General features: G+C 38.7%; 1 protein-coding gene across 1 annotated transcript in view; it reads right to left on the bottom strand.

The window, feature by feature from the left end:
• USH2A (usherin) overlaps positions 1–23916 on the bottom strand; it is a gene marked incomplete at its 3' end in the record, with an annotated part of 409152 nt that overhangs the window by 91957 nt on the left and 293279 nt on the right. The window contains exons 44-49 of the mRNA XM_082480510.1: positions 23642–23851; positions 22098–22300; positions 20191–20303; positions 13246–13444; positions 3925–4093; positions 712–933 (exon numbers count right to left, since the gene is read on the bottom strand). Of these exons, the coding sequence (XP_082336636.1) occupies positions 712–933; positions 3925–4093; positions 13246–13444; positions 20191–20303; positions 22098–22300; positions 23642–23851 (1116 nt within the window). The remainder of the gene's footprint in view (positions 1–711; positions 934–3924; positions 4094–13245; positions 13445–20190; positions 20304–22097; positions 22301–23641; positions 23852–23916) is intronic.

The following is a 23916-nucleotide window of genomic DNA, read 5'->3' as shown; positions in this document are numbered from 1 at the left end:
GCTGATGGTATATAATTTGTCTAATAACTGTGGAAAGAAAAGACACATGAAAATACCTGAATAGGGTTTGTAATAATACCTCCAATCTCTGTCACTCTGACCAGCTAGTCACAGAGTGCTTTACGAGGATGTAGGGTTCAGCTCGTACCTCTGAGCGATGGAGTAATTTCCTACGGTGTGCAAGAGATTCATAGGTTGCACCAGATGAACAAGTGACTAGCGCTAGGGATTACGTTTTATTAATTTCAAATTGCAGCAGGTTTACCCCTGTGGAGATGCACAGGTGAGGGACATACACCACCAAGCAGACAGCATCGCAATCTTCAATTTCGAGGTGACTAACCCCACATCTCCAGAGCAAACGGAAAATCTCTGCACTGGGATGCATGGCAGCACAAGGCGGCCAACTCTAGCCTCTGCTCTGTTCCTGGAGAGGGGACTGGTCCTATTGCCTGACTGGCATAACGAAAGATCATGTGCTCTTTTTGAATTTTCTGGTGTCTCCAGCCCCCAGGGCTTTTGGACAAAGGTAAAGAAGGGTTATTGAAAGCTCTTCATTTTGCATCTATCGGAATAGGCGAGTAAAGGGCAACATCATTTTAACAAATAGGCATACACAGCTTAAATTTGAGTGTGTCAGCGCTGAATGGTTACTGTCACAAGAGACTTAGAAAGATAAAGACCCTTTTTTCTTGAAAACACATCACTTACCTGTGAGAGGTCTGTGTGCAGTCCCTTCTTCTTCGTCACCACAACAGACCAAGTCTGTGCTTATGACTTCTCCACCACAGCACTGCTGATTGAAACTGTCGTGGAGGGATCCACCGCAGCAGATTTGATTGCCCGATGTGGAGTAAGGCATTCCCTGGCAGCAAGAGTCACCAATTCCAACTGAAACTCTGTTTTGCTCTTCATTAGGGCAACATACTTCTCCTGTCAATTTAAGAATGCAATTAAGGATTTTATGCATTTATAGCTCTTGAAATCCCTGAGAGGCTTCATTTGATAGCAACAAGTCTGGGTTCACACACTAGTGGCTTCATGTACAAAACGTTCCACATGAAAGTACGGAATCACTTGGTACTTTAGAACGCTATAAAAGTATTATATTCATTTGTAACAATAATTAAAGAAACATGCATTAATGAATTCAGGGCCAAGACTCTGTAAGAGATCAAAATTCAAGCATGACAGAGACTGACTGAGAAGAGCAACAAAAATAATTTCTGTAAATATGATAATTATACAGCTGAAAACCTTTCAGTAGAGGCAGCTACATAGCAAAGAGAGCTCATTCTTGCTATGATTAACAGAACAGTAAGTCTACATATTCTCAGAAAAAAAATTCCTTGTCTCCCCCAAATCATTCCAAACTTGTTTTGAAGGACTAACTCACATGGCTGAGTTTTTCAGTGTCACTCTGGATTTCATCTCCCAAAGAACTTAAGGATTAAACTCACTTTAAAAATTAAATACCACCATCGCAGTCAGTGGGTTTGGCTGCTACTTAAGCAAAAATACTAGCTTTTGCAGGAAAAGGCCTTAGGATAAGGATGACAACGAGAATGACAATATACCGGTGGGCTGGGCTGCGATAAACTGTGTGCTATGAATGGAGGAGATACTGCTGTAAAGGGTACAAGAATTACGGTAATGGCAATAACCTTCATTCACTATTGTCTGCACTTGATCTGATCCAGTGTTCTAAAAGTTATGTTTTCCTATTATGTTTCTGTGTTGCAATGTTTTCTATGGCTCAAATGTCATTTGGAAGGAGTAGGGGTTTTGTTCTGTTATTGAAGACGGGTAATAGAGGCGATTAAAGCATTTGGATTCCTGATTGCTAATACAAGAAATGTGTTCTGATTTTTAAAACTCATTTTTCTCATTGAAAGTAATATCTCAAGTCCTTTTCTTCTGAAAGGTTGGGAATTACAGACAGAGCGCCCTAAACCCAATGCCGCTTTTGTTGGAAATAAACATGTGATGTGATTGTAACAGGTGAGGGAGAATGCTGTTTTCCTCCCCCCTACATTCCTTGCCAAAGAGGTGCCTGGGTGGTAATAGCAGTATTTGTTCTGCTCTGCTTTAAGAATCTCTCCACCAATCTTAGTTCTGGGATGGATGTTTGCACTTCTTTGTGCAATACTATTTCAGAAACCGAGATTCCTGCCTTCCTAATTTGTAATCTTCGTGCCTTCATCCCACTGTGCTTCAGTACATCTACAGCTATCAAGCTGGCCAAACAACATCTGGGAAATATGTATGCTTAGAGAGTTTCCTGTATAAATAACTTTATCAAATAAAGTCAATAATAAACAAAAAAAAAAAGAGGAGAACAAATTTTTAGAGTATAATAGATATAATCTGTTTAGATACTTCATCATAGTTTCCTGCATTCCTTGGAATCTAATTTAGTTGCTACACAGAGAAATTATTAAAACACAGAATGTAGCTTACATCTATTGGAAATAAAACTGTTTTTTTTAAAGAACTATTAGACATAAGACACAAAGGATCAGTAACCTTCTCATTAACCTCTCAAAATGGGATCCATTCCAAGCTAGGCTTGAAAACGTTCTCTCTCTGAAAACTACCATGCAGTTTTACCAGTTAATTGTTATCCTTATCAAAGAATGACCCACATTAACATTTAGCTTGAGGTTATTAGCATATTTATAAAAATAAAAAAGAAAAAAGTGACCAACATTGTTCATGTTGCTGCCCTTTAGAGTACGGTAAAAGAGAATCCAGCAAGTATACTTAAGAAAAAAACTGTTTAAAATCATGTTCAAACATTCACAGTTTCATGCTTGTGGACTGCTGACTGAACAAGAACTACTTTCAGACATAAGACATTTTGTTTCACTGTGCTTTTCTTTCTTGATGTAAACAACATTAAGCTAGTTAACATAGACCACTGGATGGGGACAGAGGTCACAGTATAATCTCTCCATTTCAGTACATGGAGATTAATGAGGCCAGCAAAATACTCTTCTCTGGTTCTTCCATGTGATAGCATTTTTCTGATGACATCATGGAAGGCATTCTAATATTGTGATATATGAATTACTTTTCAAAGGATCAGAACTTGGGATGTGCTGAATGTGTTGGCAAAAATTCAAGCATTTCTGAGCCTAGGGAATGTGTGCCAGCTCATGAGTAATGGAAGCATTTTAGCTCCTGACCTGACAATTGCCTACAAAGAGATATATGCTCTGAACACTGCCCCCTGAAAGGGCTCTCCTCCCCTTTTTCCTCCCCTCTCCCTGTCAAAAACCCACCAACAAACTGGGAAACCAAACTCTGGACAATAGCAAAGTTTTGGCAAACTTCCCAAACAGTTCTGAGAATAAGAGTACGATCCGCCTTAAGAAAAGGATAAATTTCCATCAAAGATAATACATGTGGGAAGTGTACTTTGATCTGTAACACTGGTAGAAACAAAGAGTAGACAATGCAGAAACAAGTAGAAGTGACGTAATCCATAATATCAACCCCAAATGCTAACAATTGTTCCACAAAAAAAGTAGATAGGGAAAAATCACATGAGGTCAAGTCAAGCAGAGAACTAAACCGCACCACTAAATTGCCTGATGGTGTTCCTATTAGCAGAACTGCCCTCCCCATTAGGCAGCACTTACTGCAATTAAGTATAGTTTGGCATAAATTAGTTCTCTGGGAAATGACCCAATCATCAGGTTTCATCAATTAAGCTTTTCTTGTATAAACAGTGTACTGTGTTTAGAAGACAAAGTCAGTGCAATTTTCCTTGCTTATCCCACTGAATACAAGTCTCAAAGACATCTAGAAATCTTGATAAATCCCACATTTATTGGTATGTTTTCATTCTCCTTGGTTTAACAGATATATCAACTTTGTTGTTTTGTTTCTTTCAAGCGCTTGAAAGGAGTTGTCTCTTACCTACTAATACCCTAGTGTAATAACCACCACAGCACCGATGTTTCGGTTGCACAGCATGTATCTGACCACCACAGCAAACCCCCGGTGAATTAAGAATAAATGGAATGTACTTGTCCTCACAGCATTGGAAGCCAGGTTTATTGTCGTGCAGAATCCCATTACAACATACCTAGGAGTAGTTAAAAAAAAAAAAAATGTCAGCAAGGCAATATCTGTTAAACAGAACATCATGTGTTCTCTGGCAAAGCAATGTATACGAAAACGTGTACAACACATCCTAGTAGGGACACTAATGTGACTGCAGTCAAATAAAATGTAACTTGGCTAAAATCCTGTGCCCTCCACATTATCAGGCTTCAATAAACTACTGTGTATCTGACAGAATGCTGTTATTTTGTGGCTTTCAACCATCCTGCACCTTAATAAAATAGTCCATTAATATGAATCATCTTCATATGCCTTGCAGGCTGTTTGAGTCTATCAACGTGGAGTAGATTGCAATATGTAGATATAATCCACAAACACCTTATCCTTTTCTTTTCTCCCCTGTTCTTATTTATTTATTTATTCATTCATTCATTTATGATGAAACATGTCACCTGTCACCTGCACCTCTTACAACTAAAAAACAGTATTTCCCAGTATAAGCTTTTGGGTTTTCTTTCACATAAAAATAAGTGGAATTTTCTTCTTACAGCACACGATCACTTATTTGAGACCACAGTTCTTCAGACAATGTGATCTCAAGACAATAACATCTATAAGAGAATTTTTTTTTTTTTTTCAAAATAAAATTTACATGGAAATGAATTTTAAACAGGCCTTTTAAATGTGGACTTCTTTCTAGGTGCTATCGAGAAAATTATATGCTTGAACAATCAAATAATTATTTGTACACTTACTCCTGTGCCGATGGAGTGGCACACTGCATGCACAGCAAATCATACAGAACAGTCAGTAGAACCATTGTAAAAATCGTAACCTCAAAACCAGCAGTCAGTGCAGCTTGCACCAGCCAGAAGGATGACTCCTACAGCTCGACAGCAAATGCAGTTGCCATTACAGCACACAAGTTAGAGAGGAGTTGCTCCTTCATTTTCTTTTGACACGGAGCACTTCCGCCCCTTCCTTCACCACGTTCTAAATCAAGTTATCTTAGACCAAAGAAAGAAAGTGTTCCTCTAGAAGGATCCTTTGTTTATCCAGGTACTTTAATTATCAGCTAACAAAAAACTGCAAAAAAAAAATTATATTACTAGGTTACTAGGCTTAGGAAATCTAATTTGTATTACATTTATAAAGTTAACATAAATATGTACACGCAAGAAAAAAATTATTACTTTTCTTAAGTAATAAACAAATTCTTTCTGACTTCTGTGTGAATACATGATGCTTTGTTTTGTCCAGTTTTGAATGGCCTTTACTCAATCACCCTTGGGAGTATTAGGTTAGGTTCTAAAGTTAACAATTTACAATCCATAAACAATATGTAGCCCAAAATTAACATGAGGTATGGCAGAAGGTGTTCTTCTTTCCCCACTATATTTTGAGGTTTTATAAACTTATATGCTTTGAATTGTCACACAGTTTTCTGTTTTTCCAGCACACTTTCTTGTTCAGCATCTGTTTTAGACTACCAACGTAGTTGAATTTTGTCATTTTCTGTTGAGGAATTTAGAGTCTCTGTAGGTCCTATTATATTATTTTGCTGTCCACCTTGCCACTGGTAATATAATCCAATCTTTGAATTTAATTAACCTACTGTCCTTTCTTCCAGATCATTAGTTAAGATGTCAAATAAAACTCTGCTTTACACCTCTTCTCTGGTTCCCATCTTTTGGATACTTTTTTGTGACTGGCACACACTCCAGGCTGAGGTTTATTTTCATTTACAATTGGCTCCAAAGCAACCTAGAAGATTACCTGGTCTCTCTGTACCTCCAAGTCATTTAAAAGCATTCTTAAAAATATCAAATCAAGTACTGTCATGCCAGTATCCTGAGAATTGATCCTATCTAGCGACAACTCTTTGACACTTGTAAAGAATGGCCCCTGTCCTGTCCTTTTTGCTGCATCCTGAGCTTGAGACACCAGAGCCAGTACATACTGTACATGCCTACATGAAAGGAGGCCAAATACATGTTCCTCACACTTTCTTGGTCCCAATTTCTGTGCCCATTGGGATTGTGTCTCCCTCTGCGATCTGTCTAGCCCAAATTCTCTTCTTGTCATGGATTTCGTTAGTCATTCCTGTACTGTTTCCTTCTTTTCAGCGACGCACACCACCCAAATTTCACCCAAGCACAGTCTTTCCATCTTTCAGAGAAAGAATCTTGCACATCTTTGGCATTATCCAGGCTCAAATGCTTGAGCAGCCATTTTACTTTCCGTGCAATGCTCTCAGTTTTAAGAAATGCCCCTTCTCCTGTGAGTCCTCAGTAGAAAGAGCTGCTCTGCATATTTTACACAGACACTGGGAGGGCCATTTTAGGACTAACTCTAAAGCATTCTGGTTGGAACACTATTTGTAAGCTTGCATTATTACTGGTGTCTCTCCTTTTCCTCCTTAATTCCCTCCAAAAAAAACCCTGGCTGAACACCCAGGTATGTTACAATAGTTTCAGCAGCTACTTTTCCTTGTTAAAAATTATTTAAGATCCTCAGTATTTCTCAATACCCTGTTAGACAGCTTCCAAAAAGGGCTCCAGTCAGCTCTAAAACACATTCAGACTCTCATCTGGCATCACCGATTGATATAGTTGGTGCTATTATTATGTAGCTCCATAAGATCCTCTGCAGTCAGCTGTAAATTGTTAAATAACACTTTTTTGGCAGTCCTCTAAAGATAGTTAGTTTCTGTTTGCATTGATATTCAGCCCAGGGATTCTTGCATTATCAATCCATAAAATAAAACGCATTCAAGTAATGCTAAAATTATGTCATTGACAAAGAAGGCAAGCAGATGGATTGAAAGTTATAGTGGCAAAAGGTTACTATTATCTCATCCTCTTAGATCTAAAAGTGACAGTCCCAACTGGATGGTGTTACTATGTAGATGGGAGCAGAAGCCTCATAGCGATCCGATACAGTGACACCAACATTTTAGCCAGGTCGGAGTTCTCACTCTTGTACAGAGGGTTGAATGCTTGACATACGCTTGCTAAGCAGGAGACCTTTACTGTTTATGGAGGTGATACAAAATGTTCATCCTTAGCTATCATGGGAGCCCTTAAAAATATTGGTAGGCTGAGTTATGTACAAATCAATCCTGTGGTTAGCCTCCCAACCAAGCCCGCAGAGGGGCTGTGACCCAGGAGCACTGGGACTGGGAAGGGCTGGGCACGAAGAGAGGCTTATGACGGTACCTGAGCAAGGCCCAGGCAGCCATGACAACAGCGCAGAGTAACTAGATAGCAGATCTGGCGGCAGGATTACACTACATTTTAACAATTTTTAAAAATACTCCAAACTTATCGATGCAGCTCTCTCTTAATTAAAATTGTGTCATCCCCGATCCCTCTGCTTGCTGAAGACTTTGCTGAAGGATATTATCTGGCCTTATGGACGCATGCCAGTTGAGCTAGGACTGATTTACTCAAATAAACAGCTGTGCTAGGCAGCCATGTTTATCCTTCTTGTCAAACGCTTGCTGCCAGCGCCACTTTGCAAAATAGCAATTCACAAAACACTCTAAGGAATTCCTATTAGCTACAGGAGTTCATTAAAAATTTCTGCCTGTGGAGCAAACACCAGAGTAATGATTGACCCATCATGTTCGCATGTGAGAGGGACTATTTTAAATTAGCAAGGCTCATTCTTTTTTACTTAAATTATCTCTGAATCTACATAGACACCCATTTTTTGCTAAGTATACTTAGTCACCCATTTCTTTTCTCAAACTGCTGTTCCTTTTTGGTAACTGGTACAGCCTTAGATTGTTATTCTGTTACAAATCCCTATATGTTATCTTACTAAAATGAATCTAATTTCCTGTTCTTCAGCTGTGTTACAACACACACTATACATGAAGTGTTACCTTTTTAAAGGTTCTCTAAGCCTGAAAGTACTTACAAAGAATTTGTACAATATTGCTGGCATTAATAGTAAATTTTACATAAATATTGTTGAATATCCTTCACCAATGTCGAGATGTGTTAGTTTCTACTCCTGAAAATCGTGCTTTTGAGGCTAGCTATCAAGCCATCATTTTGCTCCTCCAGTCCTTAAAAAGAAGAGTCACAGAATCACAGAATCTCAGAATTTTCAGAGTTGGAAGGGACCTCTAGAGATCATCTAGTCCAACTCCCCTGCTAAAGCAGCATTGCCCAGAGCACATTACTCAGGACTGCATCCAGGCGGGTCTTGAAAACCTCCAGAGAAGGGGACTCCACAACCTCCCTGGGCAGCCTGTGCCAGTGCTCTGTCACCCTCACCGTAAAGAAGTGTTTCCGTGTATTTGAACGGAACTTCCTGTGTTCTAACTTGTGCCCATTGCCCCTCGTCCTGTCACTGGGAACCATTGAAAAGAGCCTGGCCCCATCCTCTTTCAACCCACCCTTTAGATACTTGTACGCCATAATAAGGTCTCCCCTCAGCCTTCTCTTCTCCAGGCTCAAGAGTCCCAGCTCTCTCAGCCTTTCCTCGTAAGGGAGATGCTCCAATCCCTTAATCATCTTAGTTGCTCTTCGCTGGACTCGCTCCAGCAGTTCCCTGTCCCTCTTGAACTGGGGAGCCCAAAACTGGACACAGTATTCCAGTTGTGGCCTCACCAGCGCAGAGTAGAGGGGGAGAATGACCTCCCTCGACCTACTGGCCACACTCTTCCCTATGCAGCCCAGGATTCCATTGGCCTTTTTGGCAACAAGGGCACATTGCTGGGCCATGGATAATTTACTGTCTACCACGACCCCCAGATCCTTCTCCTCAGAGCTACTTCCCAGCAGGTCCGCCCCTAACCTATACTGGTGCCTAGCATTCTTCCTCCCCAGGTGCAGGACCTTGCACTTGCTTTTGTTGAACCTCATTAGGTTCTTCTCTGCCCAGCTCTCCAGCCTGTCCAGGTCACACTGGATGGCAGCACGGCCCTCTGGGGTGTCAGCCACCCCACCCAGTTTGGTATCATCAGCAAACTTGCTGAGGTTACACTCTGTCCCCTCATCCAGGTCATTAATGAATATATTAAACAAAATTGGACCAAGTATTGACCCCTGGGGGACACCACTGGTTACAGGCCTCCAACTAGACTCTGTGCCGCTGGTGTTTTTAACAAATGGCACATGTTGATTACGGTGAGTAAAGAGGTAAGCCTGTACACCTCCTAGTAATGTCAAAGTTATACTTGATTAGTTCATTAACTGCAGATTTATACAGCTTGTTGCTACTGAAAATAAAAAGTGCTGAAGCTGTATTAACAGTCAGTCAGGATGCTTTTAACCATTGATGTTCATACTCACGGGCCATTGTGTAAGGAAATTATTAGCTTTTATGCCACTGTTTTAATTACATTTCTACTGTACCTGTCTCATTATTTTCAGTGTTCACCTCAAGATACCAATAACACCAGAAGGACAGTTCAGTAGCAACATGGATAATACAGGAATGATTTCCCCATTGGTCCTGAGTTTATGCTCCCTGATGGGGGAAGCTAGGGCACGTTCCCACGTTAATTGAAGTACAACTCTACAGATCTCATGATACGTGCTCAGTCAGCTGATGTCTGCTTTGAGATTTCAAATAGGTGGATGGAGTTATGGATCACACCTTACTGAAAACAGCTAGGAAAAGATTGTCAATGTTGGCAGCTTGGAAACACCCAAGCAGCACAGGTTACCATAAAAGGTATGCAGGACGTAGGGACCCTCCTGGCAGCTGACAAAATTCAACATGAGAGTGTATTGTCAGCTTTTCTGCAAAATTATGCACAAAACCCCCTTTCTAAATCCTTTCTGGTCTCAAGAATTATAAATCCACCCAAGTCTGATTACAAATACCAGGGTAAGGATACCAGGCACAGCACTGTGTTAGCTTTAAATAACACTGTGTTAGCTAAAATAACAAAGATTTCTGATGTTGAAGCAGAAAACTGGATTAACAACTAGAAACAAGTAGGGACCTGATGCAAAGATTATTTATGGTAGCAGGAATCTTTTTTGGTCTTCATTAGGCTTAATATCAGGCCTACATGAGCCCATGAATGTGCACGTACACGTTCCTTGTAGTAAAAAGGTCATTTGCTCTTTTAGAGATTCCCAAGACAGCTCTGAGCAAGTTGGTTTATTTACACAGCACAATGCTATGCAGAGATACTAACCTGGATCCCAAACGCAGTGCACAGGTGCCAGTGCAACCCTGCACCCGGGCCATTTAGCACTGCCTTTCTGATATAACTGTGCCACTTAGCTGGACCCAACTCAGCCAATCTTAGCTGAAAAGAGTCTGTATCCCTCTCTGCTGCACAGTGAAAACACACCCTTGTATTCCTATTACTGAAAAATTTTGGTGCCTATGGATGGATGGAATTATATTTTGGTGATCTCTTATGTAGATAAGAAACGATAACTCGTCCCTCTTTTTCTGCGGTGACTTACAATAGCAAGTTGATGATGCCAAATTGAACCCATAAATCCATAAGGAAATACTAATAAATAACCCAAGACATATCTCCAAATTATTTTCGTGTAAAAGGCCTACTTTTCCTCTCACTTCATACTCCTGAATTCAAGGAAATTGTAAGAAGGAAATTAGACCCATTGTGTGTGCCCTGTATACAAGGTGCAATACATGACTTAAGCAAAAGTGAGAACTCCACAACCTAGTTGTCTACATATATACAATCTGCCTGCTTTTGCTGACCAGCCTATTGTCAAACGAACAAAAAACTTGTTTATTATTCTGGATCTAAATATTACTGAAGCTGTTCAGCATTTAACTTTCAGTGGCATGTCTTTTCAGTGGCGTCTCTTCACATTTGGCTGTACAATAAACGTATGGCGAATAGCAGCTGGCAATGCGGTACGAGGCTTTCTTTTCAGAACAAGCGTACGCTAGTCAGTATTACTTTTCTTCAGCTGTTGAATCTAAAGACCACCTACACTGGCATAAATGCTTCAGCATTATAGCTGGCATAGATTGACAGTGAATTCTGTAAAAGTGTGACAGAGGGCTGCCACGTAAGGTCTTATGCTGTCTCTGTCCCAGACTCTAGTTTAAGAGGAACATGGATGCACCAGGACCTGTTGCAGACATTTTGGATGGCTGGGGGGCGTACACATAGCAAACCAGGCGAAGCATCAGGAGGGGGATTTTAATCAATTGACCCACAAAAATTGCTCCATTTTCTGTATGAGTGCTGCAGTTTCCTGTGGACCTCCCAGCCATTTAGTATATGTCCATTTCTTAACCAAATAACACCCACTCCTAACCGCAGTCTCTGAGAATACAGACAGACCATTATAAGAAAATAATGCAAAATTAATTAGAAAAAATTTGAAAGTCAGGAAGCTATAAAAATAAATGGACACTCTCCAAGCTCAAAGTTACCATAAACACACGAAGGCTGAAAAAATAAAAACAGAGAAGAAACCTTCTAAAATTAATATAACACAAATTTAACTCATACACATGCCAAGATCTCTTAAAAAGTCTACCATGCCAAAAACTTGAAATAAGTAAATTTACCTTTTAGAACAAAGGATTGCCCGTAATTCACTTGCAAGATTTCAGAAATACATATATATATATATATATATAGTGCTGCTTTCAAGGTAACTCAAAAGCTAAAGCTGTTTTCACTGGAATAATTTATATTTTGATTTGAACACCTCAAATAACTCACTTCCTTAATTACTGTCTTGTCTGACAGGGAATCTTGTGAATACATATTGTTTGCTTTAGTCATAGAACATGTGATGATGCCTTTGACAAATAGGGACACTATTTCATTACATTAAATCTTACTTTCAAACTAAGAGTTTTCTACCTCATTTGTCAATAAAAACCATTACAGGCTCCCACTACGCTATTGATCCTACTGCTAAACAGGAACTCATATGAAGATTAACCTGAAAATAGCCATAATTTAAAAATACATCTGACAAACCACAATGGATCCCATTCAGAGCTGCTCATCATTGTCATGTAACAGCCACACACTTGTAGCTGAATCTGAATAGATTTTCTGTACTGGAGAATCTGGTCATTAAGCATTTAGCCAAGGAAGAATTTGAGGGGGGGTGGCAAAACAGCAAGTCATGTTAATAACCACTGCTGTCCATATAGGGTTTGAGAAATGATTTCTCACACAGAGAGAAGCTTTATAATCTTACTAGTGTTTTTAAAATTCCGCATAAACCTAGAAAATTTTCTATGGCCTTTAAGTGGTCCAGTGCAATCACTTGATGCCAAAGGAGCCATATGAACAACGATTTCATCAGTATCCACTGATACCCGAATACTTGAGCAGACAAAAAATCTCCTATAGTAGGTTACAGTGTGTGATCTGTGGCAAGTAGCTGAGCAAAACCGATTGTTCCAAGTGGGATGCAAAAATACATACAGAGCTCTATATACATATATACCCACCATGTAATTTGTCACAATGGGATTGGATCAGTGGATTCAAGAGGTTGGAACTGAGATTCCTCACACTTCCATTATACATGGCTTGTGAGATTTACTTTGGATCAGATACAGCCTGAGTCCTTGCAATGAACATTTGCACTATGCACGTAGGGCAAAGTTTTCTGAAGGGAAGAAACTTTGGATACGTGCTTGTGAAGTGCGGTGGTCTACAGACTGGTTGGGAACCTAAAGTCCCCATCCGGAGCTGGAGCATATTTGAAGGGTTTTTGAAGCACAGGTTCCGGCTTAGCTTCCCGTGCAAGGGATTTACTTCACATGTATTAAAACCACTTCTATTCTGAACTAGCATGTAGTAAATGAAAACAATCTGGGGATTCACTTCAGAACTGTGCTATTGCTCCAAACCAAAGTGTTAATGCAAGACACATTCATAAGTGCTAATCAGTTCTTTTCTTCTGAAAGGAGAAATAAAGTCAACAATCACAGACCTAAGACAACAGAATCACTTGTCAACAGCTGACTTACATACACTGATGCATACTTTTGCACAGTACTGAGCTCAAACATCCATATTCGATTTTAAAAAAGTTTCAAGACACATATCAGAGCCTTGATTTTAAAATCTCAAAAGAAGCAGAACCCTCCACTTCCGTTCTTCTGATAACTAAATAGGTTTGGTTTAGACTTATTCCTAAAAGTATAATTTTTCATGACATTGCTAACTTAAGAACATACACACACCTTCAATTCTGGATGATAACACACTTCTCCACAGATATTTTCATCCTTTTTACATTCTAATGAGATGCAAATTCTATTACTTTTGCTGCTCCTTGGAGTCTTCGATGGGGTACACCTCTGCCATGCTTTACGTAAGAGTTCGTATCCCAGGATAATGCCATTTGGCTGTCCTGGTGATGCCCAGCTGATTTGAAGAGATCTACAATAAGCAGAAAAATTAAAATCTGTTAAATTATTTAAAGTATTTATGTTTCTGTGGATACTTATATTAAAGGATTAGCATAAAGTAGTTCCATTTTATACTAGTTCACATGGAGTGAAATATTTTGAACTGTCCAAACTGTTCTGCTGGATTTCACAGCCGCTTTAATAACCAAAAGGTGTGAAAGTTCAAAAAAAGTGTCAATATGTGATAAAACTCTGGGAAAATAAATCACATGCAATCAAAGTCCTTAAAGGTAGCTATTTAAAAGACATTCATACTTTTGGAAACTTACGTGTAATAAACTTTCGAGCATTTTACTCGTTTCACTTCAGTGGTATCGGAAAGTATTCAATATGCCTTCCTGGTCCTATAGCAAAGGCACACATGAACTATTTTCATGGCTGCTGTGACCATTCTCAGATAGGAACTTGGTGGAGGATGGGCATTTGGGGGGCAAAAGACCACCCCCTTCCCTCTGAGCTGTAGCCAGTGCAGCTTACATTGTGCTCAGTCACCATTTAGAATAGATTGGTATTCATCTTGTCTTTGCTTTCAAAAAAAATTATACGAAAAGTACGTTGCTCTGAAATGTATTCTTCAGCAAATAAATAAAAGAAAGTAAGAACCCATCAGAGTATCGGTAAGCACTAGTTCTCTTCTGGGCTTAAATATTTTCATGGACATAAAATTAGAAGTAAAAATGAGTGTTTTTCAAAAGTAAGACTCAAGACTTCTGACTTTGAGTTCAGAAGTATAACTGCAGCAGCCCCTGTAAGACTGTCTGTAAAACAAAATCCTGTTGATTTCAGGTTTGATATCAGACCATCATTAGTTTAAGGAAGAAGGTATCTTACAGGAAAAATCATGTAAAATTGTAGAAAGTCTGTCACTACTAAAAATGTGCAGATGTTGGCTCCAAAATCTCACTTAGTATTACAATTTAAAAAAAAAAAAAATGTCAAAAGGGACATTTGAGACAGAAATTTCCTCTGCCTTTTATAATGTACACATTTTACATGGGTATTTCAAATGAAAACATTTTTTGAAGTTTCCATTTTGAGTTTTCCACAATCCTTCTGCAATGTTGCATAAGACACAAATTTGTTTCACTGTGACTATATTTGGGTAGTGAAGGAGATCCCAGCGATACATGGAGAACTGACAACATTGCACAGTATATACTTAGGCTCCAAGTACCTCTTTTTAATCTCCATGTCCCATTTACACAGCCACTGTCAGAATGCCAGTGACATCATAAATTAGCATTAATTTAAAGTGAAAGTCTTACAGTGAAACAGCAGCTGCTGAGATAAACTTTGACATCTTAACAGAATAAAAATAACTGAACTATTATTTCACTTCCTTGAGGTAAAAACAGAGGAATACATACAGCAATAAGCCTTTGCAGAACAGGAATTAATGTCATCTATGATGGAATAACTTTATAGGTGACTTGTAGACTCACCATTATCATTCCAAGGTCTTCATCTGAACCAGATTTAATTCCATATTCCGTACATGGCTATTTTTTATTAACTACATATTCTACGACATGCACATGAACGCACATTTGCATAGACACACATCTAAATTTAAATGATGTTACAGGACCTAACTTAAAAACGTAAGAGCAGGAAAATATATTGTGCAAACTTCAGAAAAAAGATAAAAAGAAAAGGAACAGAAGTGTAGTACTTCAGCCTTTATAAATGCCGTTGTAACTCTCTCCCGGTCTTCGCACAGTATAGATCACGGGAGCAAAGAAAGCATTTCAAGTCATATTTTTGAATTATTTGCTTTCTGCAAGTTTCATTCAGACCCTCGAGGGTGTATTTTCAATGTATTGTGCCAGTTTTTGCAGTTTTGCAAGTCATATTTCTCTCTAAAATAATTTCAAATTAGGCCTGAGAATTGATGCAATGATTTGAACATTTTGCCTTTTCTGCAGAGTTCAGCATGTATTTTTTTCCTTTAACAACGAATCACTTTATTATTATTCAATTTATAGATACAAATTTGGGGTGGACACAGCCTGGTATTGTGTAAAGCTGCAGCTGCACAAAGAAATCATGTGGCACGAGCATTCTCTGACCAGTGCCACTGAAAGGGTAAAACTCAGTATGATCTTCCAACAAAACCACAGCTGTATATATTCACAAATAAACAAACTACTTCACAATTTTATGAATGTTCCACGTATATTCTGATGTTTGCCACCCACGGCAAATTGTGGTGGTTTTCAAAACAACACAGCAAGAACAATGCATAGGTCAGTTTAAAAAATTCAGCAGGGTTTTCATGGGACTGCAGAGGCTTTTTGACACCCCCCAATCTGCAGAAATACCCCAGAATGAGCGAGAACCTTCTGGAGCGGCTGCAGTTTTAATGGGACACGATGGATGCTTTAGCATGCAGCCACCTGTATCCCGTACGGTGCATTTGATACAGGTGCAGAAACGTGGAGATGGAGCCTGCCCACCCTCTCCTTCTCTTCACCCCCAGTTACTCCCTCGCAGGTAAACCGGAGTTGTGTCTATGCTAGTAAGCGCCCACAGCCTGAACTACAGAAGCAGACTTGCAAATTCTGGGCACAGGGGGATGCACGACACCTGGCATGTGGCATTTAGTCCTTCCCTACCCAGAGAAAACCTCCCTTCAAGCGTGTGCAATTTATGATAGTTCAAATGCTGGACGAGTCCCTTCTGTGACTGCTGTCAATGTGGTGAAAATACCGAAGTAGGGCTCCCCTCCCAGAGCAAAGGCAGCCTAACCAGGTTCACAGGAAAGAACTGCTTCAGACTACAAGGTCCATGAGGCACTGAAGCACTTCCAGGTGATAAAGAACAAGGTGTATTTGCTTTTGGTGCAACAGAGCAAACTGAAATCCTTTGGCTCAAGCACGTGAAGACAATCCATTCTGACATTTCCAGGTAGAAATACTGTTTGTTTTTTTTTTAAAAAATCCATGAAAAATATCAGTATTTCAGAGTTTTGATATCACATCAGACACATTTTGGTAAATCAGACTTTGGAAAGAAAATTCTGTTTTTTGCCTGCTTCAAGTATCACCAGCTTCAAGTGTCCATGAGTTGTGAAAAGAACTCCTGTTTTTTCCTCAACACAATAGTAAAGGTTTAACCATGAAGATTAAAAATATCATGACTCCTCACTTTTGAATCTTGACAATGAACGTTGTGTTAGTCTCATCACATGCAAGGGTTAAATTTAAAAAAATCACATTAAATCTAAGATTCGGTGACTCTACTTTTAGAAGCTGGATTTAAAAAAAAAAAAATCACAGAAAAATCACAAGATTCACCTGACTTTCTTAAGATAGGGAACGCTGCTATTATTAATGACCAGTGGATAAAATACTTTTCTCATCATGAGATCACACATACTGAGCAACTGCTTTAACATTATTGCATAAGAGTTAACTACCTGCTGCACTGCTGACTGCAGTGCTAATATAATTAAAAGAGGCGGTATGACACAGCACAGAAAGTCTGATAAATAGCATTATGCTTCTGTTGTTGCTACAAACTTAGGGAAATCTTTCTGTGCTTTGTTTTTCCCATTACTAAAGTACGGAGAGTGATCAGGTTTCCTCTATGGGAACACTGTCTTGAACACGCACGGGAAAGTGCTATAAAAGTAAGCATAGGAGAGAACCCTTTGTGTTTTGCCTGTCCTCTGGATATTTCTGGTTAGCTTGTCATACGTTGGCTGGACATGACTCCACAACAATCTTCCCCAGCATTTCATCTTTATTCACATAGTTATGAATCCCTTTCTTTTTTTCACTTTCTGCCCATTTTTCCAGTACAGAAAATCAGGCTTACTGGTCTTTAGTTCCCCAGATCCCCATGGAGGAATTTGCACTACATATTGACTCATCTTCCATTCCTCCAGTACCAAGACCAATTTAAAGGATATTTTACACAGCACAGTAGTTTGACACTTTCATATTTGAGCTGCTTTAGAACTCCTCAGCAAATACCCTCATCCCAACAAATTATTGCTATAAGTTTTATCCATTTGTTCCAAAATCTCACTAACATGTTAATTTGAAATAATTTCTCCAGCTCATTCACCCATGAACAGCATCTGATACAGAAACCTTCCTAAGCCCCATGAAACCGAACATCAAACCAAAGAATTCACCTAGCTTTTCTCCCATGGCCTTATCTTCTTTGAGTTTTCTATTACACCCTGACCAGGGTTTCTGGTTCTCCCCAAGGTGCATAAAGGGCCCTCGCTTGCCTCATGAAGCTGTGAAAGATTTTCCCTAGTTTAAGCCACATGGTGTTTGCAGAGCCATCAACCTTTTAATTAAGCAGTGAACAGAATTGCTGGCAGGGTTCATCTGCATTGTGCCTCAATTTTCTGAAAGCAACAAAGCTGCTACTGTATTACAAGGGAAAAGAGAAAGAAGAAACATATTTTAAATGGGAATGGACTATTTTCCAACACACCACAAGAATTTAATCTACTGTGCAAACTTTAAGTGATCTTCCACATGCATGTAGTATCCAGAGAACTTTCTAAACTGTGCAATAAAATACAATACTTCTCTATAGAGACAAACCTTGAAGTCCTAACTAAAAAAACCAAGGCATGCTTGATTTCAATAGGATTTGTTTCTACCTAAACATGGCCAATGCAACTTCTCTACCTCCCCCCAAAAACCCCGAACCACAGGCAAGAAACATAACAAACCAGAACCCGACTTTGGACATCACGACTGGGGCCCGTACCGTTTTCTATTTGAAGTTTGGCATTATAAAATAATCATTCCAGGACTGCGACCTTTTGTGCCAAGTTTCAGCCTGAAGCTGAGTTATTAACTGTAAGAGGTGGAAAAGTAAGGTATTTATAATGGCTCCGGTGGTATAACCTTCATTAGAACAGTGTGGATGGAGCTGCTATCAGAAAGACTTCTAAGAAGTTGGTGGGTGAAATTATAATTTATGTCATGCAGCAGCTTGAGGCAAATTTTAAAACAATTATTTGTGAATGCTACAAAGACATTATACTACAGCATTCTCATCAATAATACAGCCCCCCAAACTAATTCAGAAGAGGGAAAAACGCCATGATTCCAATTAAAGTCCATAAACTGCACAGTCTGTATTATAGCTCAGGTATCCCATGAGTCTGTACTCTAGAAATGCCTTTTTTCTCTGTTTGATGACAGATATGTATTAAAATGTCCTCTTGTCTACACAAACTGGTTTTTTGCCCAAGAGTTTTCTTTTATGGAGGATAAATAAGCAAAATTCATATTCAGCCCAGCATCTGTTGAAGCTGTCAGTTGTAGTGTTTGTCATATTTCAATCAAAGCTGAAGCCAGCCAGTCATTTTTATACTGCACAATCCCTACATACTCGAGGACCAGAATTAATGAATTAGCTATTGATTAAATTCCACTGTAGCAAATCCACCGTGGCAAATAAATGAACTACCCGGGGCACGTGTAGGCCACGGCCAGACATGTCCGGGCAATCGATCAGTAGTTAGTATTCTTTTGGGATATAAGAACAGCTGATGATAATATGACATGTAGGAAAAGGCAGCGTAGAAACAGAGTCTGTTTCTGGCTGAGCAGATTATAAAGTAGGAAGGCATTTTTGATCCTTTTGCATTCATGTGTTATGACATATTTAGTCTATATATAATAGCAGAAACATGCATAAGTGCAGTACAGACAATACAGACAAAGGCACACATAAGTTAAAGCCAAGGGCAAAAGATGAGATCCCGAATTGAGTCCTTATCATCAAACAAGGTTTGACTATATCTGTGTGTGTGACAGAAAAATAGCAAGCTTAGTTTCACCCTTATGCAGAGACAAATGCTGAATTCAAACAAAATGTAGAAATGATAAACAGCAAACCAAAGCCCTTAAGAGGCTGGAGGAGCAAATCCGTTCTGTTGGCCGTTTCTGAAGGTTCAGGTGTTGTGTTTTTGCTATTTAAAAATAGATACTTTTTTCTTTCTAGAAAAGAAATACTGCTAATGAGCAAACCCAGCAGAAGTCTAGTAAAATGACATGAGCAATAACACACAGAGAAGGGTAACTAGTTCTATTGTTGGTGTAATTCTGAAAAACGTGTTAGCAAGTTTAGTTTTAGTCTGTCTTTGGAAGATATTCACTCCCGAAGAATCACTGTATGTGGCTGCTTCTAAGGACTGCAAATCTGATGCTCCCTTTACAACTAAGAAGTTTGCCCATGCCTGTGGATGTAGTGGATGGGCAGATTGCAAACAGTGGTTCAAGGAGACATAGATATATGCACGCCTTTTAAGATAGCTTACTAATTCTTACTGTTGTGATAGGTGACTTTTTTTTTTTTTACCCACAATTATTCTGTTTCCATTATCAGCATCGCATTGCTCCCTGAGCATTAATCTTCCTCTTCTTAACTGACAGCAAAATGTGATAATTTTCATTCCTCTACACTTCTTCTCTTAACTACTTCCACTTATGCTTTATTTATTACCACAGCACAGTGATACCCAAATGGGTATGTGCAATCAACCAAGGGTAAGATCTCTTCAGTTGCTCTTTTGGCCAAAAAGTCCAAAAGACCAAAAATAACAACCATGAAAATATTTTCGAAGTGTGCACCGAATTCTTTTATGCACCTTATTCAACTGAGAGCGGACAACCTTACATTCTGGTCCCCATTCCATCCACAAATCACTCTGATATATGAAAGCCACCTATAGCACAGTACCTTGAGCCAATTATGTGAATAATGGGTGCTGACAGCTGCTGGGGCTCATCTTCCACAGTTGTAATCTGGGTCCCATTGCTTCTCACACAGGCATACACCGTGCAGGCTTCAATCTGATGAAGAGGAACATGAGTTTCACATAATCAGCTGCAGAAATTATTCAGCTCTGCTACTTGTTTAGACTTCCCTCTTCACCCAAGATTTTATTCTTTTCTGTTTAACAGATTCCATGCAGCCAGGAAAATACCACAGCTTTGAGATAAGTATATCTACCAGAGATGTACTGCGCTGTATCACATTTTCCCGCACCGTTTTCAAAAAAAAGGGTACATGCAGCCCTCTGGCAGTAATTGCTGTTCTCTATTGAATCATCACAAACAGAGTCACGGTGAATTTGGTTTTGTGCATGTATATGTAGAATCTGGTACACAACACTGAAAAAACTTGAGTAAGTTTTCTACATCTACCATATATTATGACACAAAAACACAGGTATTTTTTCCTTAATATTTTCTATTCCTTCATGTCTGTTCTGGAAAATTAAAAGTGAAAAATGCAAATAGGAATCATACACTTTTTTATGAAAAACGCTACAGAATTAAAAAATTATTCTTTCAATTCTTGGAGTTAAACTAGGCAGAGGCAAAGTGAAATATCTAGTGAAGAATGGTAACATCGCTTCTGTATTGTCAACAGAGAAGTTACTCATAAAAGAGAACAAAAAATGAAGCATAATGCAGTAAGATTACCAGTGAGATGCCCATGCATCCAAGATAATATTGTTTCCAGGACAAGAAGAAAAAGAATTTAAAAAAAGAAAAAGTAAAACCAGCTTATTTTGGTTTTACCTGTCACATTGATGCAAATATAGTTCCAGTATGAAGACTAGGAACGCAGAAGAGAAGAATAATTAACATCTCAAGGAACAGAAGGTGGCCATGGTAAATTAATATAGAGAGTCTATAAGTGAGGCAGTACACTGAATTTGCATTGTTATTGAGAAAAGACAAATGTGTTTCCAAGCAGCATTCAGAAAGTCACATGTGTATTCATGGATGGAGGTTTGCTGTTTCAGAGGGACTGGAACATAGAAATCTGTTACGGTATGCCCGTCTGTGATGTTTATTTATGGCATGTAGTAACTGGATGCAAATTTTCAGAACGAAGTGTACATGGTACTGCTAAGTCCTTCTCATCTATAATGCAAACCAAACCTGAACAAAACAGACAGGTATAGTTACAAGTAAGTGTCAAACTGCATTTCTTGAATATATTAATACAACTTAAGGATAGGATTTTTTTTTTTTTTTTTATTCTGTACACAGTATTTTGCCTTTCATTAGATATATGAATAGAGAGGCAAAGGTAGAGATGAAGTAAGGGAAAAGCAAAGAAAAAATATTGTACTTATTAACAGCATAAAAAAAAAAAGTACTACTATGATTTCAGAGATCAGCTCTGCTTCCTCCTCAGAAGGATAAGGAGAAAAAAAAATGATAAAAGGATGACAAATGCAATATCATTATTTCTCTATGCTGATATATTATGCATGCCTGATGTTTCTAAAACAATTGCAATTTTCTTTTAATGAGTAGGAGTAGAATCTTTGCCTCTTTGTAATATATGTTGGGGCTTTGCTAATGTTGTAGCACAGAGCATTTAGGGGAAAGTAAATGGAGTTTTGAGGGTTTGAAAAAAGATAATGGAAATTTGTATTATGAAAAGTGTACACAGAGCTAAAATACACTGAAAATAGATTTATGCCTTATATGTATATGCACGCAAACATCAGTGCAAACACATGTCCACGTATGTAAAGAAATCCATGAAACAACATTCCGCTTGGAAATACACAGATTTTATGTAAAAGTAAAGTATATTACGCGACCCAGAAAAGATATGCTAACCTGTATATCATATACAGTGAATGGAGACAAATCTGCTAAAAGAAAGGACCCCGGCTCGTTCATTCTAGTCTTGTACTGCTTATTATTTACATAGATAGAGTATTCTGTGACAACACCATTTGGGTTTGAAGGCGATGTCCAGATGACATGTACAGCTGTACTGTTGATGATGACAACCTCTGGAGGGAACATGCCCTCAGGCTCTAGAAATAAAGGAAGAAACTGAATAAACTCCAGCTGTCTCTGCAAAAGCACTTGTTTAACCAAATGCAGATTAGTATTTAGGTTTAGCAAAGGGTTCACTGCTTATCTGCTTTCCTCTGATGAAGTTATCACAGTCTGTAGTCTTCTGTAAATTGGCTTATTATACTCTCAGTTAGAAACCATGAGAGCTGATGGTAAAATGCTTTATACCAGCAGCATAGTGTCAATCATCAGTAGTATGTGGCCAGTGAGATATGATGATAAATTATTCACCCATCTGCACCGCCAGCATACAAACATTATTTTTATGTCTCCCCAATCCTAATCCTTCCAAAAAAAAAAAAGAGAAAAACAGAGCATTTTGCTTTTAAAGCAAAACCTGAGACCAAAACACTATGTCCGGTGGAACGTGACGTTATCAGCCTCATAGCTGAAGCACTATGAAGCAATATGCAATATTGTCATTATGTAAATGGTTTTGAATGTTGATTACTATAGGTAATGATGAAGTCTAACACTTATTTAAAATAAGAAACCACAACACCTTCCTTACCATTAAATTACATAATTACCTAAGCATGTCAGAAATAACCATGCAAAGACCTATTTTTATCATAAGAACCCATCTTCACCAGTTGAAAAATTGTCCTTGTGATTGATTCTATTTTATAAACAAAAGGTGCTGACCTTTGGCATCAAAAAGGAAATGGAATCCTCACTTAAAGTGCTTTGCTAATGACCTGGAACACTTGCTTCTGAGGTAATGATATTATAATGTTTATAATGAGACTTTATAAAGCAAAAAGATTAGAAAGACCATTCTAAACACATTTCATATTCACAATTATTTTTTTTATTTTATCCTCCCCCCGCACTTGCCCACTGGCATAGAAATGACTCATAAAGAATTTTCTTTGTGGCTGAACTTACACCTAGAGTTTCTGGTGACTCAGGGAAGGCCCTGTGTACGACTGTCATGTCAAAAGCATATCGCTTCACAGAGCAAATCTTTTAAAAAACCCATTAATTGTTTCTAAATTCCACCATTTATTGATATGAACTCAGTTCCAAACTTAGTGCACACAGATAGGAGTATGCAGGAGAAGATAAGAACAAACCGGGTTAATATCTGCTATTAGAGCTTTTGCTTCTGTCTCAGTGGGACCGTTTATTGATCTACCACATGATGACAACCAGCACTTAAGCATTTTAGCGTTTTAGCCCTTTTTCCTTCTATACCGGAAATTTTATAATGGAAGGATGACTGATCTCAACCCTAACAAAAATCAATCAATTTCATTCTCAGATTTTAAGCCAAGCCACATTCGCTGCTAACCAACCTCCGTCTGAGGTAGTCACATGCACAACCTCACTGTCGATGCTGTGGGCTCCGTTAAAAACTTGAAAAAATATCTGGTACTCTGTGTTGGGCTGCAAATCACCTATGACTATAGAGTTTACATCAGCCGGGATCCTCAGAGTTCTTCTACCATCGGTAGAATTCAAGAAGAGGGTGTAGTATGCAACATCTCCTTGCAAATCTTGTAGCGCTAAGAAAAGAAAGGAAAAACATTGGGAGATCAACTGGGAAAAAATTCAGTGAGCAAGTTTTTTA

Source organism: Vanellus vanellus, assembly GCF_965231255.1.
Source record: "Vanellus vanellus genome assembly, chromosome: 3".
NCBI lineage: Eukaryota > Metazoa > Chordata > Aves > Charadriiformes > Charadriidae > Vanellus > Vanellus vanellus.
This window is presented reverse-complemented; position numbering and strand designations above follow the sequence as displayed.